Source organism: Phodopus roborovskii, unplaced genomic scaffold (assembly GCF_943737965.1).
Source record: "Phodopus roborovskii unplaced genomic scaffold, PHOROB, whole genome shotgun sequence".
Taxonomy (NCBI): Eukaryota; Metazoa; Chordata; class Mammalia; order Rodentia; family Cricetidae; genus Phodopus; species Phodopus roborovskii.
This window is the reverse complement of record NW_026126629.1, coordinates 1,405,736-1,425,588: the sequence shown is the minus strand read 5'-3', so window position 1 is coordinate 1,425,588 and position 19,853 is coordinate 1,405,736. Positions and strand designations below refer to the sequence as shown.

General features: G+C 38.7%; 1 protein-coding gene across 12 annotated transcripts in view; it reads left to right on the top strand.

Moving 5' to 3' along the window:
* Nucleotides 1-19,853, top strand: part of Cadps (calcium dependent secretion activator) — a 439,844-nt gene that overhangs the window by 293,431 nt on the left and 126,560 nt on the right. For all 12 annotated transcript variants that reach the window (XM_051206877.1, XM_051206873.1, XM_051206871.1 and 9 more), the window contains exons 12-13: nt 9,913-10,049; nt 13,277-13,464. In XM_051206877.1, the coding sequence (XP_051062834.1) occupies nt 9,913-10,049; nt 13,277-13,464 (325 nt within the window). The remainder of the gene's footprint in view (nt 1-9,912; nt 10,050-13,276; nt 13,465-19,853) is intronic.

Sequence of the window (19,853 nt, the reverse complement as noted above, 5' to 3'; positions counted from 1 at the left end):
AAAAAAAAGGAAGAAGGAAAATATAAAAAAGAGAAAGTAAAAGAAAATCAAGTATTGCATTTTAAAAAGATTTACTGAAGTTTCAAAAGGGCAGGGTCATTGCTGCATAACTGACTGCACATGCCTAATTAAATCTTGGTTCTGAGTATCTGTGAAAGTCTTTCCCATTCTTGCTGGTGGCTGAGCTTAATGACTTTTCAGTGACTTCACTTGATACATGTTGTGTCAGTATTTACACAGCCAACAGAAGTCACATAGAAAATAGAAGCCACATTGACATATTTTGGGGACAGAGAAAAAAGTAAGAAACACTCCAATCTTGTCCTATTGCTATCTGTTCCAAGGAATCTTGGGGACAGAACATTTTACATTTGGGAGACTTTTGAGAATCTATGTTTGGGGGTGTTTCCAAATTCAGTTTAACTGACCTCTCTCTTGTGGGCAGTTGGCTTTTTTTTTTTTTTTTCAATTTCAAAAGTTCAATTTTGAAAAGAAAAGACATGTCAAAGAAAGAGTAGAGTGGAGTATATTTATATGGAATTGAAAAAACTGTGGACAATAGACCCTGCTATTCATTTGTTCATTTGTGGATCTGCAAAGATCTGGGGAGGTCTCCATCAGCCTCTCAGACCTTTTGTTTTTCTGTAGTTTTTATTTTGTATGTGTGTTGTTCATTTAATTCTTTCCATTTTAGTTATGTTCTGTTTTTGTTTTTGTTTTTTATGAGTTGGTACCTAGTTCCTCAAGTTTGTTTGTTTGTTTGTTTGTTTTCTTTAAACAAGTACTTGTAATTCTCTAGTTTCTAAGGCCAATGTTTCACACTTTGGATATGACCAAATCTGAAGCTGAGTATTGCCACACTTCACTGTGCCAGGTGGCTACTCATAAAGACACCTTATCCCTGTCAATGGGTATTAGAGGAATGATACAAAGAAATAATACAGTTCTCATTTGGTGTGGGATGGGGAAAGAAGGTATGCTAAGCTTTGCCACTTGGTCAATGATTGATAAATATAGTGCTTGCATTTAGTTGTTTTAATGTCTATTTCTCAACTAACAACTGTTAACTACATCATGCACCCCAGTGTTGGATGTTGCTGGGAACTGCTCTATTTTTATCACCACAGAAATAATCTTCAACAGTTAGGGGGATTTTGATTTGGGGGAGGTTGATTTTTGTTGTTGTTGTTTTGTTTTATTTTAAGTTTCCTTGTTCAATCTTTGCTCAAACCCAAGAACTGTAGCTTCTAGGCTAGAACTCCTGTCTGCTTTCCTGAGCCTTGTTGCTAGTCTTTATGTTATTCTGGTTTGTTCCTTCTTACCCTGCTAACTTCTAGCTGGACTGAAGGGTAAGTGCTCCCCCATAGCTAGCACAGCTCAGATAATCTGACTCGATTATCTGACACCTGCAATGTGCTTCCTCTCTCCTCTTCAATCTCCCTCATGTCTAGACTTTGTAGTACAACTCTCATGTTATTTTCCTGACCTTAGGTTTGAAATGTAAGCTTCCATACTGAAGCTAGGATGCATGTCATGTGTGCATAATTGCCTCCTCTCCTTGGCTTTCATATTGGCATCAAATGAACTTTTGAGTAAAGCCAACCAGGAACTTCTGATATTTTTCATTCCAAGAATATTAATGAATATCACAATGAAATGGCCAACAATGTCAGTGTTTCATGGAATCCACAGTTACCTGACTGCTCAATGCCTGAAATCAGATCATTTTGCACCTTGACACAATGATGTGTTGTTGTTGTTGTTGGTTCTCCTCCCCCATTCCAAAGTTTAGAATGGTCAGCTACCAATGGTGTGATCACCATGGATACCATAGCAGATAGAAAGATGAAGTAGGAAATCCAATGTTCTTAACTGAACAATACTTGAAATTGCAATCTACAGTTACTAAAGTAAATGTACTATTTGAGCATTAGAGAGCTTATACAACTTGACTTACTGGTATACCCACAAATAAAACCCATTAAGAATTGATTCTGAAAGCAGAGCTCTAATACATGATCCATACACAAATGAGTCCATATACTTTATACACAAAGGTTTTTGATCCAGGATCTCACAGTGCCCAGGAGGGTTTTGAACTCTCCTCTCAGGTGCCATTATATTTCTCCCCCAAGAACAATGACAACAATAACTTCTTCAACTTCATTTATATTTCTATTTTTGTTCTAAATGTAACCCTCTAAAAAAACAGGGGAAAATGATACTTTAAAACTTTAGGAAAACCTCTATACTACTGTTAACAAAAGAGAGTTTGCAATTCCTTTATTCATATAGAATTAAGCTGTCTATGTAAAGCATGTTGTGAGAAAACTTAACACTAGAGGAAGCTAGACAATTTGGTCAAGAGAGCAGGCAAATATGTATTTGAGTTCTCTGAATGCTAATTTAGAAGACTGTAGGTCATACCATTCCTCCTGACCATTTAACAGTAGTCTTCTGATTCTTTTTGTTTGTTTCTTATTTTTTTAATTTGCTTTTTCTCCCTTTCTTTCTCTTTTATTTTGCATAAATGTACCCTTGGCTAGCAGACAGATGTTTTTCACCACTCTCAGAAGATACTTAATTTGATTTCCCTTCTTTTGAATGTCTGATGAGGCATCTTAAGAGCTTGTTATAGAGTGGGAACTTAGCGGCCTGAGGACTCTGCTCTACTTTTGTTACTAGAATGAGAGGATGGATGACTAGATGACTGAATGAATTCTGTTTGAGAGAATTTACATGTATTTTCACAATGCATTGCTATCCTAGTAGTTTTTCTAATAGTCATTTGCCTTGTTTTCTATAGTTTTATTTTAGAGATTTTGCTGTATCTTCTATTGTCAACTTGCAGTTGCTACATTGCAGGAATACAATACCAAAGATTAATTCAATATCCATTTAATTTGTATCGCCCTGCACCACACTACCTATCTCTCTTTTTACTGTCAAGAGTAAATGGCTTCTTAAAAGGACTCTATAGTAAGTGAGGTCCAAATATTTCCAAACACAACAATCTAATCTAAAGAGAACATATTAAATGTAGATTCATTTTTAACAGAGTATTCCCTAACTGTTTGAGTATTATCATGTCAGTAAGATACATTATTAATCAAATATAGAAAAGTTATCTCTAATTATATAGTAATGAATATAAAATTAATTAATTGAGACTATAATAATCATAAAAGGACAGTTTATTGAAAATGTAGTAATTACAATAGGGAAAATTACAAAGTATTGATTATTTTGGCTTATATTATTGACTAAATAATCTCTGTTGTGATGTGATTTCTACTCAAAGCAACTGTCTTACAAAGAATTAGAGGAACCTAGTACTGAAATAAATGTTCATGTTTATCCCCTTGGGTGTTTTGCCATGGTAGTTTAAATGCCACGTGACCCTTGGCCTCCAAAGACATCATCCTCTCTCAACAATTCACATTAAATTTCTCTAGCCAGAGAAACCAAATAGAAAGGAAGTCATTCCCCAGACAAGTGGTTCATTAAGTGCCTCAGAACACCTGGCATGGGAGGGGCAGTCTCTTGCTGGGCACAGCATTCTCTAGTTCCTTGACTATATGGAGAAAAACTCTTCTAGAAAAATCTGTAAACAGCCAGCTGCCATCAATCATTGTCATTTCTTTATTTCATGTCTTCTGATGAGGCTGACTACTGTCATTGTTCGTTATTGTCCAAACCATACATTCACCCTTGCACTGTCAAGCAGATATGACATGCACACATTTTCCATATAAGAAAGATACAAAGTCACCTTTTAATTTACAGTTTGCATTCACAGATGACTTTCAAGTTACATTAGCTATTCTCTTGCCTCTAGCACCTATCGGGAGCAACAAGAGCCCTGTGTGCTCTAAATTTCAGAAATAAAACAGCTACCTCAAGGTTGTCATAGAATGGTTTCCTGAGAGTAAAGATCCCTCTTAGACAACTTATTAATAATCTTCATAATTAAGTTCAGCAGAAGAATTCTCATTTGCCCGTGGAAATTTTCAAAGTATAACATTACAAAATAAAGATAATTGTCTGTCTTTTATTTTAAATCCCTCAGATGTGGTAATAGTAGTGGGGGAAAATTTAAATTTAAAAAGTATATTATCCATTTGAACAAAGTGTATTTATTTGGAATACACTGTAATTGTGCCTAAAGTTTTCTGAAATAAGATAATGTAAACACATTTTCTAATAATATACAGTATTATGAAAACTATTATGTACTTTTCTAGTCATAGGAGGAAAAAAGAACAAGAATATCAACCATGAACTGAACCCAGACATCATAACCAACCAAAGAATAACATAAATGGCAGGTAGTCTCTTAGGGAGTATTCACATGAATATCAATAAAGGAGATTAGAGAGGGATATGAAGTCCATAAAAGGATATCACTGTAGGAAACAGTATTTTTAAAACACTCCTTAAATGTCAAACTACAGTTTTTTCTAGGCCAACTTCAGGTAAAGGTTTTGATGAGTATCCACCTGTAAGCACACCTGCTGATCAGCCCGGGTCCTTCAGGCTGTCTCCGTGTAATGAACACCACTGGTGGTATTGAAAATTCCTAATGCTGTAGAGGTACCAATGTTAACTTTATTCATCTAAGTCTAACTTGAAGCCAATTTCCTATCCCATACCACAAAGGACTTTAAATACCCTTGCACAATTAAATTTCACAGTTTGGCAGTCAGCATCTTTTGAAGGGTATGTTAGATTATATCCTAGTTATGAGGCCTAAAAAAACAAACAAACAAACAAAAAAAAAACACATGGCCCACTTTTCAGAACATTTCAAACCCTCACAGACCAATAAGGATTTGGGGATAACTTCCTGAGACCATGTCTGAGAAAGGTTAAAGTTGGTACTGAAAATCTACTAAATCTCAGATTTCTTTTTTAATTATTTCATATTAATAACCACAGCAACAAAGAGGGTTACTCTGTATCTCCCAAAGTAAGCAGCATTCCAAACATCACTGGAATTTTACAAAGATGCATTGGCTTTCTGATGCTACTTTGCTCAACCTCACATTTGAATTCACTTTCACTCTCTTGACAAAGGCCAAACATTGGCAAAGGGAGTAAACGCAGTGTCCAGAGTTCAGCAAGAACTCTCCAGAACTTTTTCTCTGGGCTGTTTTCCTTTGGTGATGTCAACATCATAGTTTTCTTTTTCTTTAATCCACCAATTCTCATTGTTTGCACAAAGGAAGAAGGAGTTGCAAAGAGCATTTGTTTTTCATGTTCAGTGCTGTAAGAGAACAGACTGGGACAGTGCAAGAATGATTATATGGTGTTGCTTGGGAAGCGCCCACAAGTTCTTTGAAACAGAATTTGGAACAGCTGGACCACTGCAGTGTTTTATTTTAAAATAGACAACATATGTAATGCATATGGTCCTAGACATGTATGGAGACACAGGCAGACAATCTGAATGGTATCCAAAGACACCTGCACCTAGAATTCTGTTTCCTTCTATAAGATTTTTTCCCCTAAGAGCACATGTTCCCACTTTTAGATTGGAGAGATACCATCTGAATCCCCATGTGTGTGTCTTCTTAATAAAGCTGGTGGGGTGTGGCCTGGGATGGAGGTGTCAGAGTCATTCTCTCCATTAATAGCCACTTGCTAAGGACCTGGCTGCTGCAGGGGCTAGCAAGGAAATAGCACCTTAGAAGATGATCTCAAGGGACAGATTACCTGCTCAGAGATTCTGTTGTATGTATGTGTCCTGACACCAGAGAAATCAGAACACAACCCAGAAAAACCAGGCAGAATATAGGAACCAGTTCTATAGGGATAGGGAAGAATATAAAGTAGAGAGACAAGGATAGGCTGACAGTTTCCTGAAATAATATAAAGAAACAAGAAGGTATGGACTCCTAGCTATAAATGCAGAGGCATCTTGGCCTCCCTAACAGCTGAATGCAAACTACCTTTGCAACTATGAATTAAGAAGCCTGCCTGTTTACTCCCATATAACATTTATTGAGTGCTTACTATATGTCAGGTGCCTTCTGGACATTTATTAGATGCCATCAACAACTCTATGACACAGTCTCCAAATGCTACCTTTAATTCATAAACAACGATAAGGATTCTAAGAGACATTAAATACTTGCATATACCACATATCACACAATTGGTATTCTAACCTTAAATGTAGTCGTTATGGATCCCGCCCCAACCCTCTGCTGAATTCTCTGCTCCTCTAACTAACAAATAAACTGTGAGCTTAGTGTAACAGTATTCCATAAAATCAAGACCTAGAAGACATGGCAGGGCAGGAGAAATGGCTCAATGCATAAAGTTGCTTCCTGAACAGCCTGACAACCTGAGTTTTATCCCCAGAACCTGCACAGTGGGAGAGGAGACCCAATTCCCAAAGGTTGTCTTCTAAATTTAATATGCATGCCATGGCAGGCATGTACACATGCAAGAGTATGTGCATGAACACACACACAGACACACACACACGCACACTTGTGCGCACACATACACACAATAAATCTAATTTTAAAAGAAGTAGAAAACACTTACTGAAAACATGGGTTTATTTACTTTGATAAAATAAACCCAGTATTTTGACAAGCATGTATTCTGTTTTTCTTTTACCTTTCTTTCTAATTTTTTTTTATTTATTTATTTATTTATTTATTTATTTATTTATTTATTTATTGCTGGAGTCCGGGAATATAGTAGATAGAAAATCCTAGAATCCCTTCTTAAAACTCAGATGCTTTGAGTTGACACCTGGAATTAGCATTCCCAGCTCTTTCTTTTTCCCTTTTCATAATATAAGCTCGGGGAAATTGTTCAAACTAGTCCTGAGAATCAGCCCCCATAGAAGCATTCCTGAATTATAGGAACAATTAAGAGAAAGCCCAATTCTAAGCACATGCTAATGCTGTCTTACTCACTGCAACACCACTCCATTATGTACCACTCTATATGTTGAAGTACGCAAAGATCCTGGAGATCACTAAACTGCCGTCCATGATGGCAGAGGGGAAACAGAAATGTCAACTCATCTGTCACAGAGGAAAATGAGGTTCAGAGATAAACAGCCCCAACAGCACATGACAAATATTTAAAAGTGCAGGAGAGATTCTGGACAGATGGCTTCACTGCTAAAGTACTAGACGCATACATGAGAGCCTGAGCTCAGATCCCCATTACACGTACAAAAGCCAGTTGCATCCAGAGCTGGGAGCCAGTGATAGGAAGATATGAGGCTAGCTGGTCAGGCAATCTTGCTGACTCAATGAGCTCTAGATTTAGTGAGAGACATTGTCTCAAAACAAAGAAGGTTGAGAGCAACTGAGAAAGATACACAATGCCATCCTCTCGCTTCCACATGCACACACACACACACACACACACACACACACACACCTCCAAGCCACATAAATTCCAGTTCTGTATCATTCTCCATGTAGACTAGGAGAAATAAGTGACAACAAGGAAGGGGAAAGAAATTTTATCTTATGGTTATTGTTTAAAAAGGAAAACACTGATTTTACTCATAGTTTTCTTTAAGCCTGCTTCAGACTGTCAGTAGAAAAGGAAGCCATTTTCTAGCTGTATTCTCAGCCAGCAATTAGCACAGCAAGCTAGGTTCATAGAGACCCTGTGACAGGTTAGAGATGAGGGGGCTATCTGTGTTCCGGTCTCTCCAGAGGGCCAAATTGTCTCTTCAGGCCATTTCCTGAGTGGCCAGAAAAGCAAAACAGGTCAACAGCAAAGTATTCAAGAGGCTCAAACAACACTTGAAGTCCATGCCATATTTTTAACAGCTATAAAAGAGCCCCCTTCTCTCCAAGCTGAATAACCGGGGTTGTACCATCATAACTGAAGAGCGGTAAACTAACTGAGCCAAACTGGCAAAGTAAGTCCCTGGCCGAGTTTTCAGCTTTCAGCCTCTGCCGAGAAATCCAAGAGCAAGAATCTGATGCTAGCCAAACTGCCTGATCTATCTGTTAAAATTGGGAGGCAGGGGGTGGATGTGGCTCATGAGGATGTAACAGGATGAGCAATTCAAGCACACCCCACACTTGCTTCTTCCTGAATTAAGTCTCCCCAGGACTCACAGGGTAGAGAGTGAGGGCAGTAACTAGGGGAAGAGGCAGAGAAAGACTGTCCAGTTGTTGCAAGGGTCATTCTACCAGTAGGGACCACAAGTAGGAACAAGTGCAAGACCTCACCCAGAAACAGCCAGCCCCGTGCCCCTGCCCAGCTCCGTTGCCATGAGGATCCTGAAGCAACAGCCTCAAGTACAAGGCACAGGATAAATGGGAGGCAGCTAACACAGCGAGGAGTGCTCTGAGGATCCTCTAACATAATTTCTTCCCATGTGATATTTTTTCCAAAAGCATTTGCTTTATCATTTTAATGGAGCGATTAGTCTGTTAAAACCTTATTCTTCAATTTGCCTTCTAGAGACATTGCTTCTGTGTGTCTCGGGCATAAACAATGCATCTTATTCAAACACTGGCCACTCACTACTCCTCTGCAAAAATGGCAGAGATTTTGAAAACCCCACACTAGGAAGGGCAGAAGCTGACAAACCATGCATTTTTGTTCCAGTGGTAGCCGAAATCACTGAGAAAGCAGGGTGTTAACGTCACACTGCTACCACAAACCAAGCTCACAGACAGACCCTAAAAGACAGACCCTAAACATGGGAGGGAAAAGGGATAAATAAATAAACAAACAAACAAATAAATAATGAACCCTTTCTGGAACAGAGGCCACATAGGACAATAACACTCAAACACTCTCTCAAGTCAGAAATCAATTTTCCCTTTGCCCTGATTGTTTTGCTGGCTCCTAGCAGGTCCTTGTATCCTAGTAAAATGTTACATGCAAAGAGATAAATAAAATCTTGCTCTGGAATTCCATTTAATTGTAGTCTGGATAGCAGGAGAGGGGATGATGCAGAGTGAGCTGATCTCTTTACCATGAAAGGCCTTCATTCCTACCTCTTTAGAATTTTCTTGGTGGCACTCGAGCTGAATTCTGAGTTATTTTGCCAGCTAAGGATAGTCTATTTTAGTTACACACGTTGAGATTAATTAGTTAGCCCTTAGGAGGTTTTGCCTACAGCCTTCACCCTGTATGGAAAAGTGTGAATACATGGAGACTATTAACTCACAATAAGTGGCAGACCGCAGCCCTCACAGGGCAGTTTCTGTTTGTTTCTTTCATAAGCTTCGCTAATGGAGTATGTGCCCCACAAGGCAACATCCTTGCCTATCCAGCACTAAATTCCCATTTAACTTACTCTCCCAATTTCAATCTTTAAAAAAAGAAAGAAAGAAAGAAAGAAAAAGACAAAGAAAGAAACTTTTAATTTTGAAGGGTTCGGAATCAAACCTTTCGTGACACCAAATTGGCAATGAAAATTTGGAAGGGGATGACACAAATATTGTCACTCTGCTGAAAAGCAGCATAAGCCTTTTTCCAGATAATTCCAATAAGCCCCGAGAAATTGCTCTCGACACAACCACCGGAATGGCAGAATTTACTACGAACCTGCAAAGCTAGCTAGACAGCTATCAGCAAAGGTCCGATCTGCTTTCAGTGTTTGGAGAAATGCAGGAGAAGTTACGGTCTCGTGCGTAGTTGTAAAGAGCAACACGGAGGCACTGGAATTGTGATCATTTGAGAAACATGTTGATGCCAATATATTTTTGCCTAAATGCAGTAAACTCACCAGTAAGTGATGCAAGTTGACAATGGGGGGGGGGGTCAAAGACTATCTTGGGGATTGGTGGGGGGCAGCAGGGAGGCAGCTGATGTTCACAATGCCTAGTGAATCCTGTGAATCTGAAATGTCAAAAAAAATGTGATGTGTTTCTCTAAATTGTGTCTCTCTCTACATGTGTAAATGAACAGACGCAGATAGAGCTCAAAAGCACGGCATGGATGAATTTATCTCTTCCAACCCCTGTAACTTTGACCACGCTTCCCTCTTTGAGATGGTACAGCGGCTGACTTTGGATCACAGACTTAATGATTCCTATTCTTGCCTGGCAAGTATATCCTTTGATCTTCAGGATTTGAAACATGACATTTTTGAAAAACTCAAATATCCTCTACCAGTATGTCAGAGTTCTCCCTGCTCCCATACAAAATCCCTGTAACAATTATAAACGCCTTCAATTTCCTGCATGGTGATGATTGTATTTACCCGAGAATCAATATGAATTGGAGGAAGTGCTCCCAAGGGACATAGCCAATTCCCCAGCCATCCCATCTTAGCTTCCCCCCTTTCAGATGCTATGTGAGAAATCTTCCTAAAAGGGTGGTTGAGCTTGGCACCTGTTCATGACGAACTTAGAAAAATTGCCTGATTGTTATACAGTTTACGATGCCCCACCCCCTCTGTCCTATACCTGGTAACCTGAACTCCTTAAGGAATGAACTGTTTGTGTCACTTTCAAAGATTGAAGCAGTCGCTAGTACACCCCACTCTCCATAAGCCTGATGCACTTGGCTTTGTTTGGGTGGCACTTGTTCTCTTTACTCAGAACCTTCTTCACCCTCAAAGAGAAAATTTTAAAGGTGCAGTAGATATTTCAAAGCCCAGCTGCCCGGCAAGGTATAAGCATCCCACAATCCCATTTTAAACCCCAAGTCAAATTAGTTCAGTGTAAGAACTGCTGTTATGTATCTATCCAGTTTTGAAAATACGTCTTTTGGTTTGCAATTATCAAGCTCCAAACCATAACAAAGACTTAGTTCATTCCTGTCTGCTTGCTATAAATTATGACTTTGTGTCTTAAAGGCAAATATGAATTATGAATTCCACTTTATAGACAGGAAAAGAGAAGGGGGAAATAACCAAATGATTTTGTGTAGAGGGCAATTCTTGTCCTTAGCTTCAAACATGGAAGGTAAGGTATTTATGTAACATTAATTTTATATAATTAACTGATATTAGCATAAACTCTTGTTCTAAATGATTATTTTAAATTCCCCTTTTTGGTGCTTGAAGATATAATGTGTTTCTCTTAAGAGGTTAAAATCATCTTAAAAATAGAAGTGAGATTCTGTAGGGTACTTTATTAATCTATGGCTCATAATGACACATTATCTCATGTTCAGAATTTCTTTAACTGGGGACCCTGCCTTTACCAAATTGGAAAGGAATATTGTGTTGACTTCAAATACAAAAACAAAACAGACAGCAACAAAACGCTTACCTTGTATTGCAAGGACATTTTTCTCAAAAAGGATTTCCTATTATTATCTATTTCTAATTACATTTATGAAGATCACAAGGGTGCATATCAATATAGTCACCCCCCTTTTCTGTAGGAATTCTGCTCAGTTAATAACATGAGACATATAATTTTTAAGACTTTTATTCGTATCAGTGTTTGAAAACAATATTTTATTCTGAAATTTACCATAAAGAAGAATTCATAAATGCCCTCAAAAGATTAAACCAGAGATGAGAACCTGTCACCCATCAATCACTACAGGCTTAAAAATATAGTCTAAAATAAAAAAATATCATAGTCATAAGTTACCCAGAGCAGCTGTCTCCTCTGTTTATATACCTGGATCTATTAATTAAGGCGAGAATTTCAGACACTAACAGAAATTTAAAGGACTGTATCCCCTATCTCTATATATTCCATTTTTCTCATTATTACAGTCTTTTTTTTTTTTCAGTTGGTTTTGGAGACCGACCAGCAGGGATACATAAATTTTTCTGTGTCTTCGACTCAGTTCCTAATTGATATTTCTTCAACTCTTTTCAAAGCAGCTATTTTGGCATCTACAAAAGACTTGGTGTCATCTGAGTCGTAGAAAATATATTTTAATCTTTCACAGCAGTGTTGTCTCTAAGATTTAGCATTTGGGGTAGCAGATGGAGTGGCAAAGAAGTTGCCTATAGGGGCAGCCCACTGCCTCGACTACTCTCCCGCCCTCTGCAGTAACTTATCATTTGAAATAGGAAAGATGCCGTGTTTCGTCGGATGCATCACTAAGCTGCGCATTGTCAATCGCAGATCCCCGATCCCTAATACATGATTAGCAAATTGCAAAGGCCTCCCTTCCAAACTCCTTTGCCCTCTCCATATTCCACATCATTCTTTCCTCTCATCCCTTCTATCCCAAGCTGCAGTAGTATTCAAAAAAAAAAAGAAAGAAAGAAAGAAAGAAAAGAAAACTCACAAGAGACCCTCAAAGTAAAGTGAAGTTTATATTTAAAAGAGCCTGAATTTCCAATTTAGAAAGCATTACCTAGATTGTTTTATTATTGCTTCACACAGCACAGAAATGAGACAATATGATTTGATTCTAGACTCTGTCTACATTGACCATCAGTATCGAGTCTCTGGCCTTTCTAATGACCTGTCTTTCTAATTATATAATGGAGGCAGTGGTTTCTAGCCATCATGCCACTAAATTATTGTAGCCAGAGACTCTGTCTGGATTCTCTTTTATAGCCAAGTTTGACTTCTTTCATGGTGAACAAATAAATACAAGAAAACAAATAATTATGGGGCGGGGGACAGAACTGTAAACCCAGATGTGAGAAATTCCTCTTTTGTTCCAGCAAATCTGATTCGTCCAAGGAAAACTTCTCACTCTAACTCTTTGAACTGCTGTGTTATTACCTCCATCTTAAAATGTCCCAAAAGTTTCTTCTAAGCTGTGGAGATTTACAAAGTTTAGTCTTTATGTAAACCAGCTTTAAAATTTCCTTTATGTCCGGGGATAGGGAACAGAGGGCCTGGAGTAGACAGAGCTGGGCTGAATCTTGTGTGTACTGCAGCTTCCCTTGCTGTGGAGAAAGACAAGATGTGCTTGTCCTGCCTACTTCACTGGCTTACTAGAAGGCTTAACTGAAAGTTTTTGTCAGCAAAAAACATCTCCCAACCCAAGGCATTTATATCACAATTTTCCCTTGCCAGACTCTGCTTCAACTTCACCCCAATTCTCCTCTAGAGTCAGAGCCCTGGTGGTTCTCTTTTCCTGGAAGCAGTTACAAGGAAATCCCACATCATCCCTGAACTCAGTTAACTTGCTCACCTGCATAGCAGGGATGACAGCATATTCCAGGATGGTCTGCTGGGAGGGTGAAACAGAGCATCCCAAGTGTGCTGGCATGGAAACAGGCACACCATCAAAAGAGTTAACACTGGCTGGTTTTCAGGCCCTTCCTCCAGCCACTCCTGATACTAGCAGTGCTCCAGAAAGCAACTTGTATTTAAAAGGAAGCTTTTCCTTTATTCCCCTACAGGGCTGGTTCAGTCCTGGTCAGGTGTTTGTATTAGATGAGTATTGTGCTCGAAATGGAGTCCGAGGATGTCATCGGCATCTCTGCTACCTTAGAGACTTGCTGGAGCGAGCAGAAAATGGCGCCATGATTGACCCCACACTTCTCCACTACAGCTTTGCCTTCTGTGCATCCCATGTCCATGGTAACAGGTAAGCATGAGCCTGGACGTACTTCCAGTGGTTTATGACATTAATTATCAACCCTAACTCTCTATCCCTATTCACCCAATGGTACATGTTTATACCTGAAAGGGGGGGGGGTACTAACTTAGTTTTCTTTCCTTAAGCAACTGTGAAGAAATAGCAAATTTCTAGGGAAACCTCTGAGGTAACTCAGACTGGGTATTAATCATTGTTGGTGGTTTGGTTATTGTTTTGTTTTGTTTTGTTTTGTTTTTTACTATCAGTGACCCTGGTTGGTAAATAAATACTCCACTCTACAGTTTGTGATCTATAAAGTAGGAATTAGTAATTTCATAGTGGTAAGGGGAATAGTGTTGAACATAACAAATATAGTAAAATGCCCAGAACTTGGCAAGAGATTGATCACTACTTTGTTGGTGGTGGTACTATTGTTCATTTCAGGAGTGTTTGATGGTGAATTGCCTAGTGTCAGGCTCTGGATTGCACCCTTTATACATGATGAATAATAAAAACTAGACACCATACCAGGGAAAATACATTAAGAAAGGGAATTAAATTCTGGGTAGAATTCAATAAGGAACATGATTCAGATGGAGTGGCAGAATGGCAGGGGGGACCTCCCTGAGGAAATATGCTAGAGCCGGGAACTGAAGCATGTGTAGGAGTTGAGTGGTTCCAGGCAAAAGGAACAGCATGTACTACTGTCCTAGAAGAAGAAAGCCAAGCACACTGCTAAGAGCTGAAGAAAGATAGGTGAAGCTGGAAATCAACCCGCCAAGATATCCTCAGAGGTGGGAAGAACTTTGGCGATCACAATCTAACCAACCCCCTCAGTTTGTAGGTTTCATCGACAAGACCAGAATGTCAAGTCTTCTGAATCCCTACTAAGAATCTGTTTCTTTTAGACTGAAGAGCTCCCGGAGGGGAAAAAAATCCATGCTCTGAATAATGCAAAGAAGCAAATAATTTAAGAACATTGCCATTTGGCTCTAAAGGCAGGGAATAAATTTCCACACTGCCACAGCCAGCTTACCATCTCAATGTATGTAGCTGCACGTTAGTATAAAGATAAGTCTACAATATTCCAAAGCATCCCTGCCGACAGCCAGGGGAGGCAGCAGAAGACAGCTGGGTGGCTTTGGAAAACAAGCCTCAGATGAGAAAGTTGTCACTCTGGGGAATCCACATGGGAAGAAGCCAGTCCAGGCTACCTGGCTTTGAAGCCAGGGTTGTGTCAGCCTTATTCATCTTTGTGAGCCACACAGACCTGAAATATCTGTGGGATTTGTTCTGTGCTTTTCCTGTCTCCAGTACAGACAGAGTTTTATGAAATGGGACTCTATCATTTAGAGCTGGATAACAATAATATTATAGTTTTGACTATTTTAACAGACAACAAGATTATTTTCATCACCTATTGTTATGGCTCCATAGCCCATGACAGGACCTTTTTATTTGCATAAAAGATATTCATGAAGACTCCAATACCTGGGTTGGAACATGCATAATTCTGATTTTTATAAATATGTACACTTTGAGGACTATCTGTTACAGCCTCTTGGATTGAATTCTTTATAGAGGGAGAGAGAGAGAAGTTGCATTATATTCTCTGGGTTGTCACACTGTATTCTACATATGTTACTGAATAAGAAAGTGTTACAAAATAATGAAATGTTTTTGTAAACTCCCTGGTAAACATCATCATGAATTATGATACACATTGTCTGGGTTTCATATTGTAAGACTGCCACTTGATTCACAGTTAGGTTTATACATCTTGTCGTGGGAACAGTTTTGGATTTCTTATTTTCTTTTCAGTTCTGACTTTCCTTATGCGTTTTGCATCTCTCTTTGCTTATTATTTTAGTTTGAATACATTTGCCTTTGCTTTTTGATGCATCCTTCTTTTTCTTTCTTTTTGTTTGCACATGTGTGTGTGTGCTCTTGATTCTCCTATGGCTGGCCACCCTCTGTGCATGCACATACAACCACTCCCTCTCAAAAGTCAACAAATGCATGTGTGTCTTAGTGGGATGCTACCAAACACAGAATTTCAAGGGGGCAAAACTCTACCTTCTCCTGAACCAGAGACTAAAAAAGATCAACGAAGAGAATCAAAAAAGAGAAAAGAGTCCAAAACCCACCCAAGTCAAGAGCAAAAAAGGTAAGAAGCCATGTTTGTATTGGCTTGTGTTTCCTGCCCTTTGTCTATCCTTGAACCTGTATCCATGCCACCATGTCCACCTTTGCAAACAACAAGTTTTATGCATCCCTTAAACCTGTATCCTTTAAAAGTTTGCAAAGGTGCAGTTTTTTCATAAATGATCTTAGAAATGGACAAAATGTAGTATATTGGTAATTTGAGTCAGATGTTTTGTGATTTTTAAAATGTTTGTATTTGAAAAACTAATCTACCAATAAGCAAACAGAAACTATGAGACAAATTTTTGTTTGGTTGTTTTTTTCTTTCTTTCATCATGCCTGATTAGTGGTTTGATGGCTTACAAGTTATTCATAATAAACAAGCTAAGCTTTGTGATTTTAAAACTAATTTCAAGCGGCAAATAAGATTAACATCAAATAGACCTATACATTTATTATGGATCCATTTTCTTAAGTAAGTCCTCCTAATATATACAATCACCTGCTAAGATGAAACTCATCTGAAATGGTGAGTTATGATAACACACAAAATAAAGCCTATCACTAAATCAATGATTGTCAGTAAAGCTATTTATGCAGCAAGGTCATCTTCAAGGCATGAAGTCTTAAACTTTTGTTCATTTTATCCTGTTTCTTGACCTTCAGCAATGCTTTAAGTGGGAAAAAAATGATACCTTAAAGAACACATTTACTCACTGCTCCCAATATTTTGTTGTGTACTTATACCTTTCCTTACCTACAATTCTGGCCAGGCTTGTCCAAGTTACATAAGATAAAGGCATGGATCCAGTATGCTTCAATGTTCATTTATCCACTACCATTCCTAAGCCTTGCGTATGCAATTAGCTTATAGAAAGATCCATGGGAACATTTTCTTTCTAGAGAATGCAGCAAACTACCCATCATTAATATGCATAGCTAGCAGTGAGCAACAAGGAAAGCCAAGTACCACCTGGTCACCTATCTCCCTCCTGGCCATAAACAAGGGTGGAGGTGAGGCAAAGTTCCTGTTTGTGTTCTGTTCTGGTGTCCATGTCAACCTTTAAGAAAACACCAACTTGGTGTCAGTGTCTAGTTGCTGGAAGTGACTCTGAAGAGGAAGCCACTGTGGCAACTATCAAGAGTGAGGTTTGTGGACCTCTCATCATCCACATATTGCACAGAGCAGATAGTCCTCCCAGAAAGGCAGCTCTCACTAGACTGAAGCTGTTCCCTAGCATAGAAAGAACTATCAAGTGGGATCTTCTCTGCATTTAACAGGATTAAGCATGGTAATTTTTCCCTCCAGAAGATTTTTGGCAAGATCTGGACATATTTTTGATTGACATGAGGTTAGTATTAAATACTCAGTAATGCCCAGGCAGGCATAGCCCCAAGTGACAGTAGCATTGAGTATAGGGTCCTAGCCTCAAATAATTCAGCAGTTCTTACATGGAGTCAGAAACCTACATAGCCAATACCTCCTGCCATGATTTTGGCTTCGGATCACATCTTGGCTATTGATTACTGTACATTTGAACCACTTGTGGCAGGGGGATGAAAATGATTCTGACTCCTGAACTGATTTTCAACCAAAAATCTTCTAGGGAATTTCTACCTGAACCTTTAAAAGTTTAATAATGAGACAATTAAACGTGATGAATAAAGACAACTCAAGTGCTCCTAATACATATAAAACTTTTAGACTAATTGGATGAATATTATTTTGGGCCAACTCTTTAGAACTAAACCCATTTTCTCAAAGAGAGAGGGAACTAAAAGGAAATGTGAGTATTCAGCTGGTTGCATTTGGCGATCATAAAATCCACAGATGCAAATTGCTATATCTTCTCATTTTTAAATCAGCTCCTAAGGTTGCAGTACTTAATTTTCACCATAATATTTTTAGTATTCTTTCTAGATGACATTTAGATTAGCGTCACTTTGGTCACTGTCCCACAGTGACAAGGCAATCAAACAGCTCCGATGATTGCAAGTTGCGTCAATGTTCCTTGGATCCCTTTATTATTGAGATTGGAAATTTTTCTCATTTACATTATTATTTAACATTTCTTGAATGCCACTGCTGCTTTTCACATATGGCCTGCATAGAAAGTACATTGTATCAGCAATTAACAAATCCATAATGCCAACCGCCTAAATCCACAGCTCGCTGCATAGATTAATGAGTCTGCAGGCAGATGTAAGAGGGCATGAATTGTAAAACATCTCTGAAAATGCATCCAAAGATCTTCCGGGAAGATGTGTTTGGAGTCAAGGTTCTGTTCATCCACAGAGCCACGTGCATCTGATTGGTTCAGATTTGAACTCCCTCTCCGTGCTCCCTAAATCATCCACCTACTTACCCAAAACAGAAGCTGAGCAGCCATCATGTGAACTCTCCCTTCCCTCACAGCATATTACAAATCAATTCCTGGCCCAGTTAATGCTTGCAGGTATTTCCATTTCTGTCTCCCTCAACACCATTGCTGTAGCTGGGGTCCCCATCTTCCCTCCCGCTGACTACAACTGTTGGCTTATATGTGGTGTCCTTGCCTCATTCAGTTCGTGACATGCTGTAGGTATCTTGTTTTGTTTTAATTTATTGTTTTTGGTGAATGTTTGCCTGCCATTGAGTTACATGTAGTTGTTCTTTCTTTCAACACTATCTCTACCTCTTTGCATACACACAAACACCATTATGTGTAGTACATCTTAATTTTTTCCACCAATAAAAAACAAAATCTACACAAATAGGTATAGATCAGCCTTACAGAGCTCTGAGCACAGTACTGTACACAGCATACAGGTATGGGTAGGTGGGGGTCTCATATTACACACAGAATTTGTGGTATGTTTATGAACACGAACATGTCTCTGGTTTACTTCTAGCTCTGGGCAGGTATTGGCTAGGTAGGTGCATAAATGAAGCATTCCTAAATTCTAAACCACCAGCTTTACCTAACAGGAAGTAATCACAATAAGAAGAGAGTAAATTCCATACATGTTTCAAATGAAAGTAAGTATCCACATGGCCAAGGGAAATTTTATCACCTTCATTTAAACCATGTGACTGTCTTCATGGAGGAAGCTTGCTCCTACCGAAGAGCATGGCATCTTTTGAAAACTGTGCTATTGGTGGCTCTTACCTAAAATGCCATGTGTGTCCTCACTCTGGATTCACTGGGACCAGTACAAAACATGTTTGCAGATGTCACACACTTTGAGCATGGATGTGTTACAAAAATGCCACACGTATTATTGTTGTGACTATTTTGCAGTTTGACTTAAGGTCTCCAATGTCAAATCCATAGCTTCTCAGTGTTCATATCAAAATTCTTTTCCTCCAAGAGAACAATTTATGAATTTCTGACTTGGAAAATGTGTCCCTTTTTTTGGCGAAATACATGCTTCCCTGCAATTTGTTGTTTCTTTAGTCATCTTTGGTTTCTTGTTCATTCAGCACCTAGATCAAGCCTAAGCCACTTCTACTATTGCCCACATTTCAATAGCACCTATATTCCTGCTGACTGCTGAGCAGGGGTAGCTTCTCCACAAGTCCCATTCTTGTAAATGTTTGAGTGAAGCTTCTATGTTATTGAGTCATGACTTCAGATTCAGACAAACTGCACAAAAGTCAGAAAGACCTCCTTGGAATATTTACCCTCTCCAAGTCTGTTTTGAAATTCCCTATTAGCCAATCCAAGAAGCTACAAAGCCCACTTGTAATAGTGTACAAAACTACTTGTTTTTCTTCCTGTCTTACCATTTGTGACACAAACACTTTGATATATTTGTTTTAGCAGCATATCTGAGCCCCAGGGCATCAGGGCGTAATTAGAAAAGGGCATGAGCTGGAAGGAAAGGATAGGGAAGGAGTAAGGCTGGCTTTCATAATGAAGCAGCAGCTATGGGACAGTCAAGTCCTAATTATAAATTATAATTAACCTGGGATTATAGAGACCATTAGACAGCAATCAGGGAAACAGGGTGTCACCTTTTAGTGGCTGATGCTTTGGGCTCTCTTGAATTTGTATCTATTAACTGCCCAAAAGAAAATATTCCTTACTCAAATCAAATTCAGGGATAGCACTCTTAAAATTGTAATGATGACAAGTTGTCAGATATTATAAATATATACTTTAAGTAAAAGATCATATGAGCATATGATATAACTGTCCTATTTAGGGAATGTTGCAAGGAATGCCTAACATACTTTGTCCTGCTCTGGCCCTTTAAGTGCTCGTGTTTCT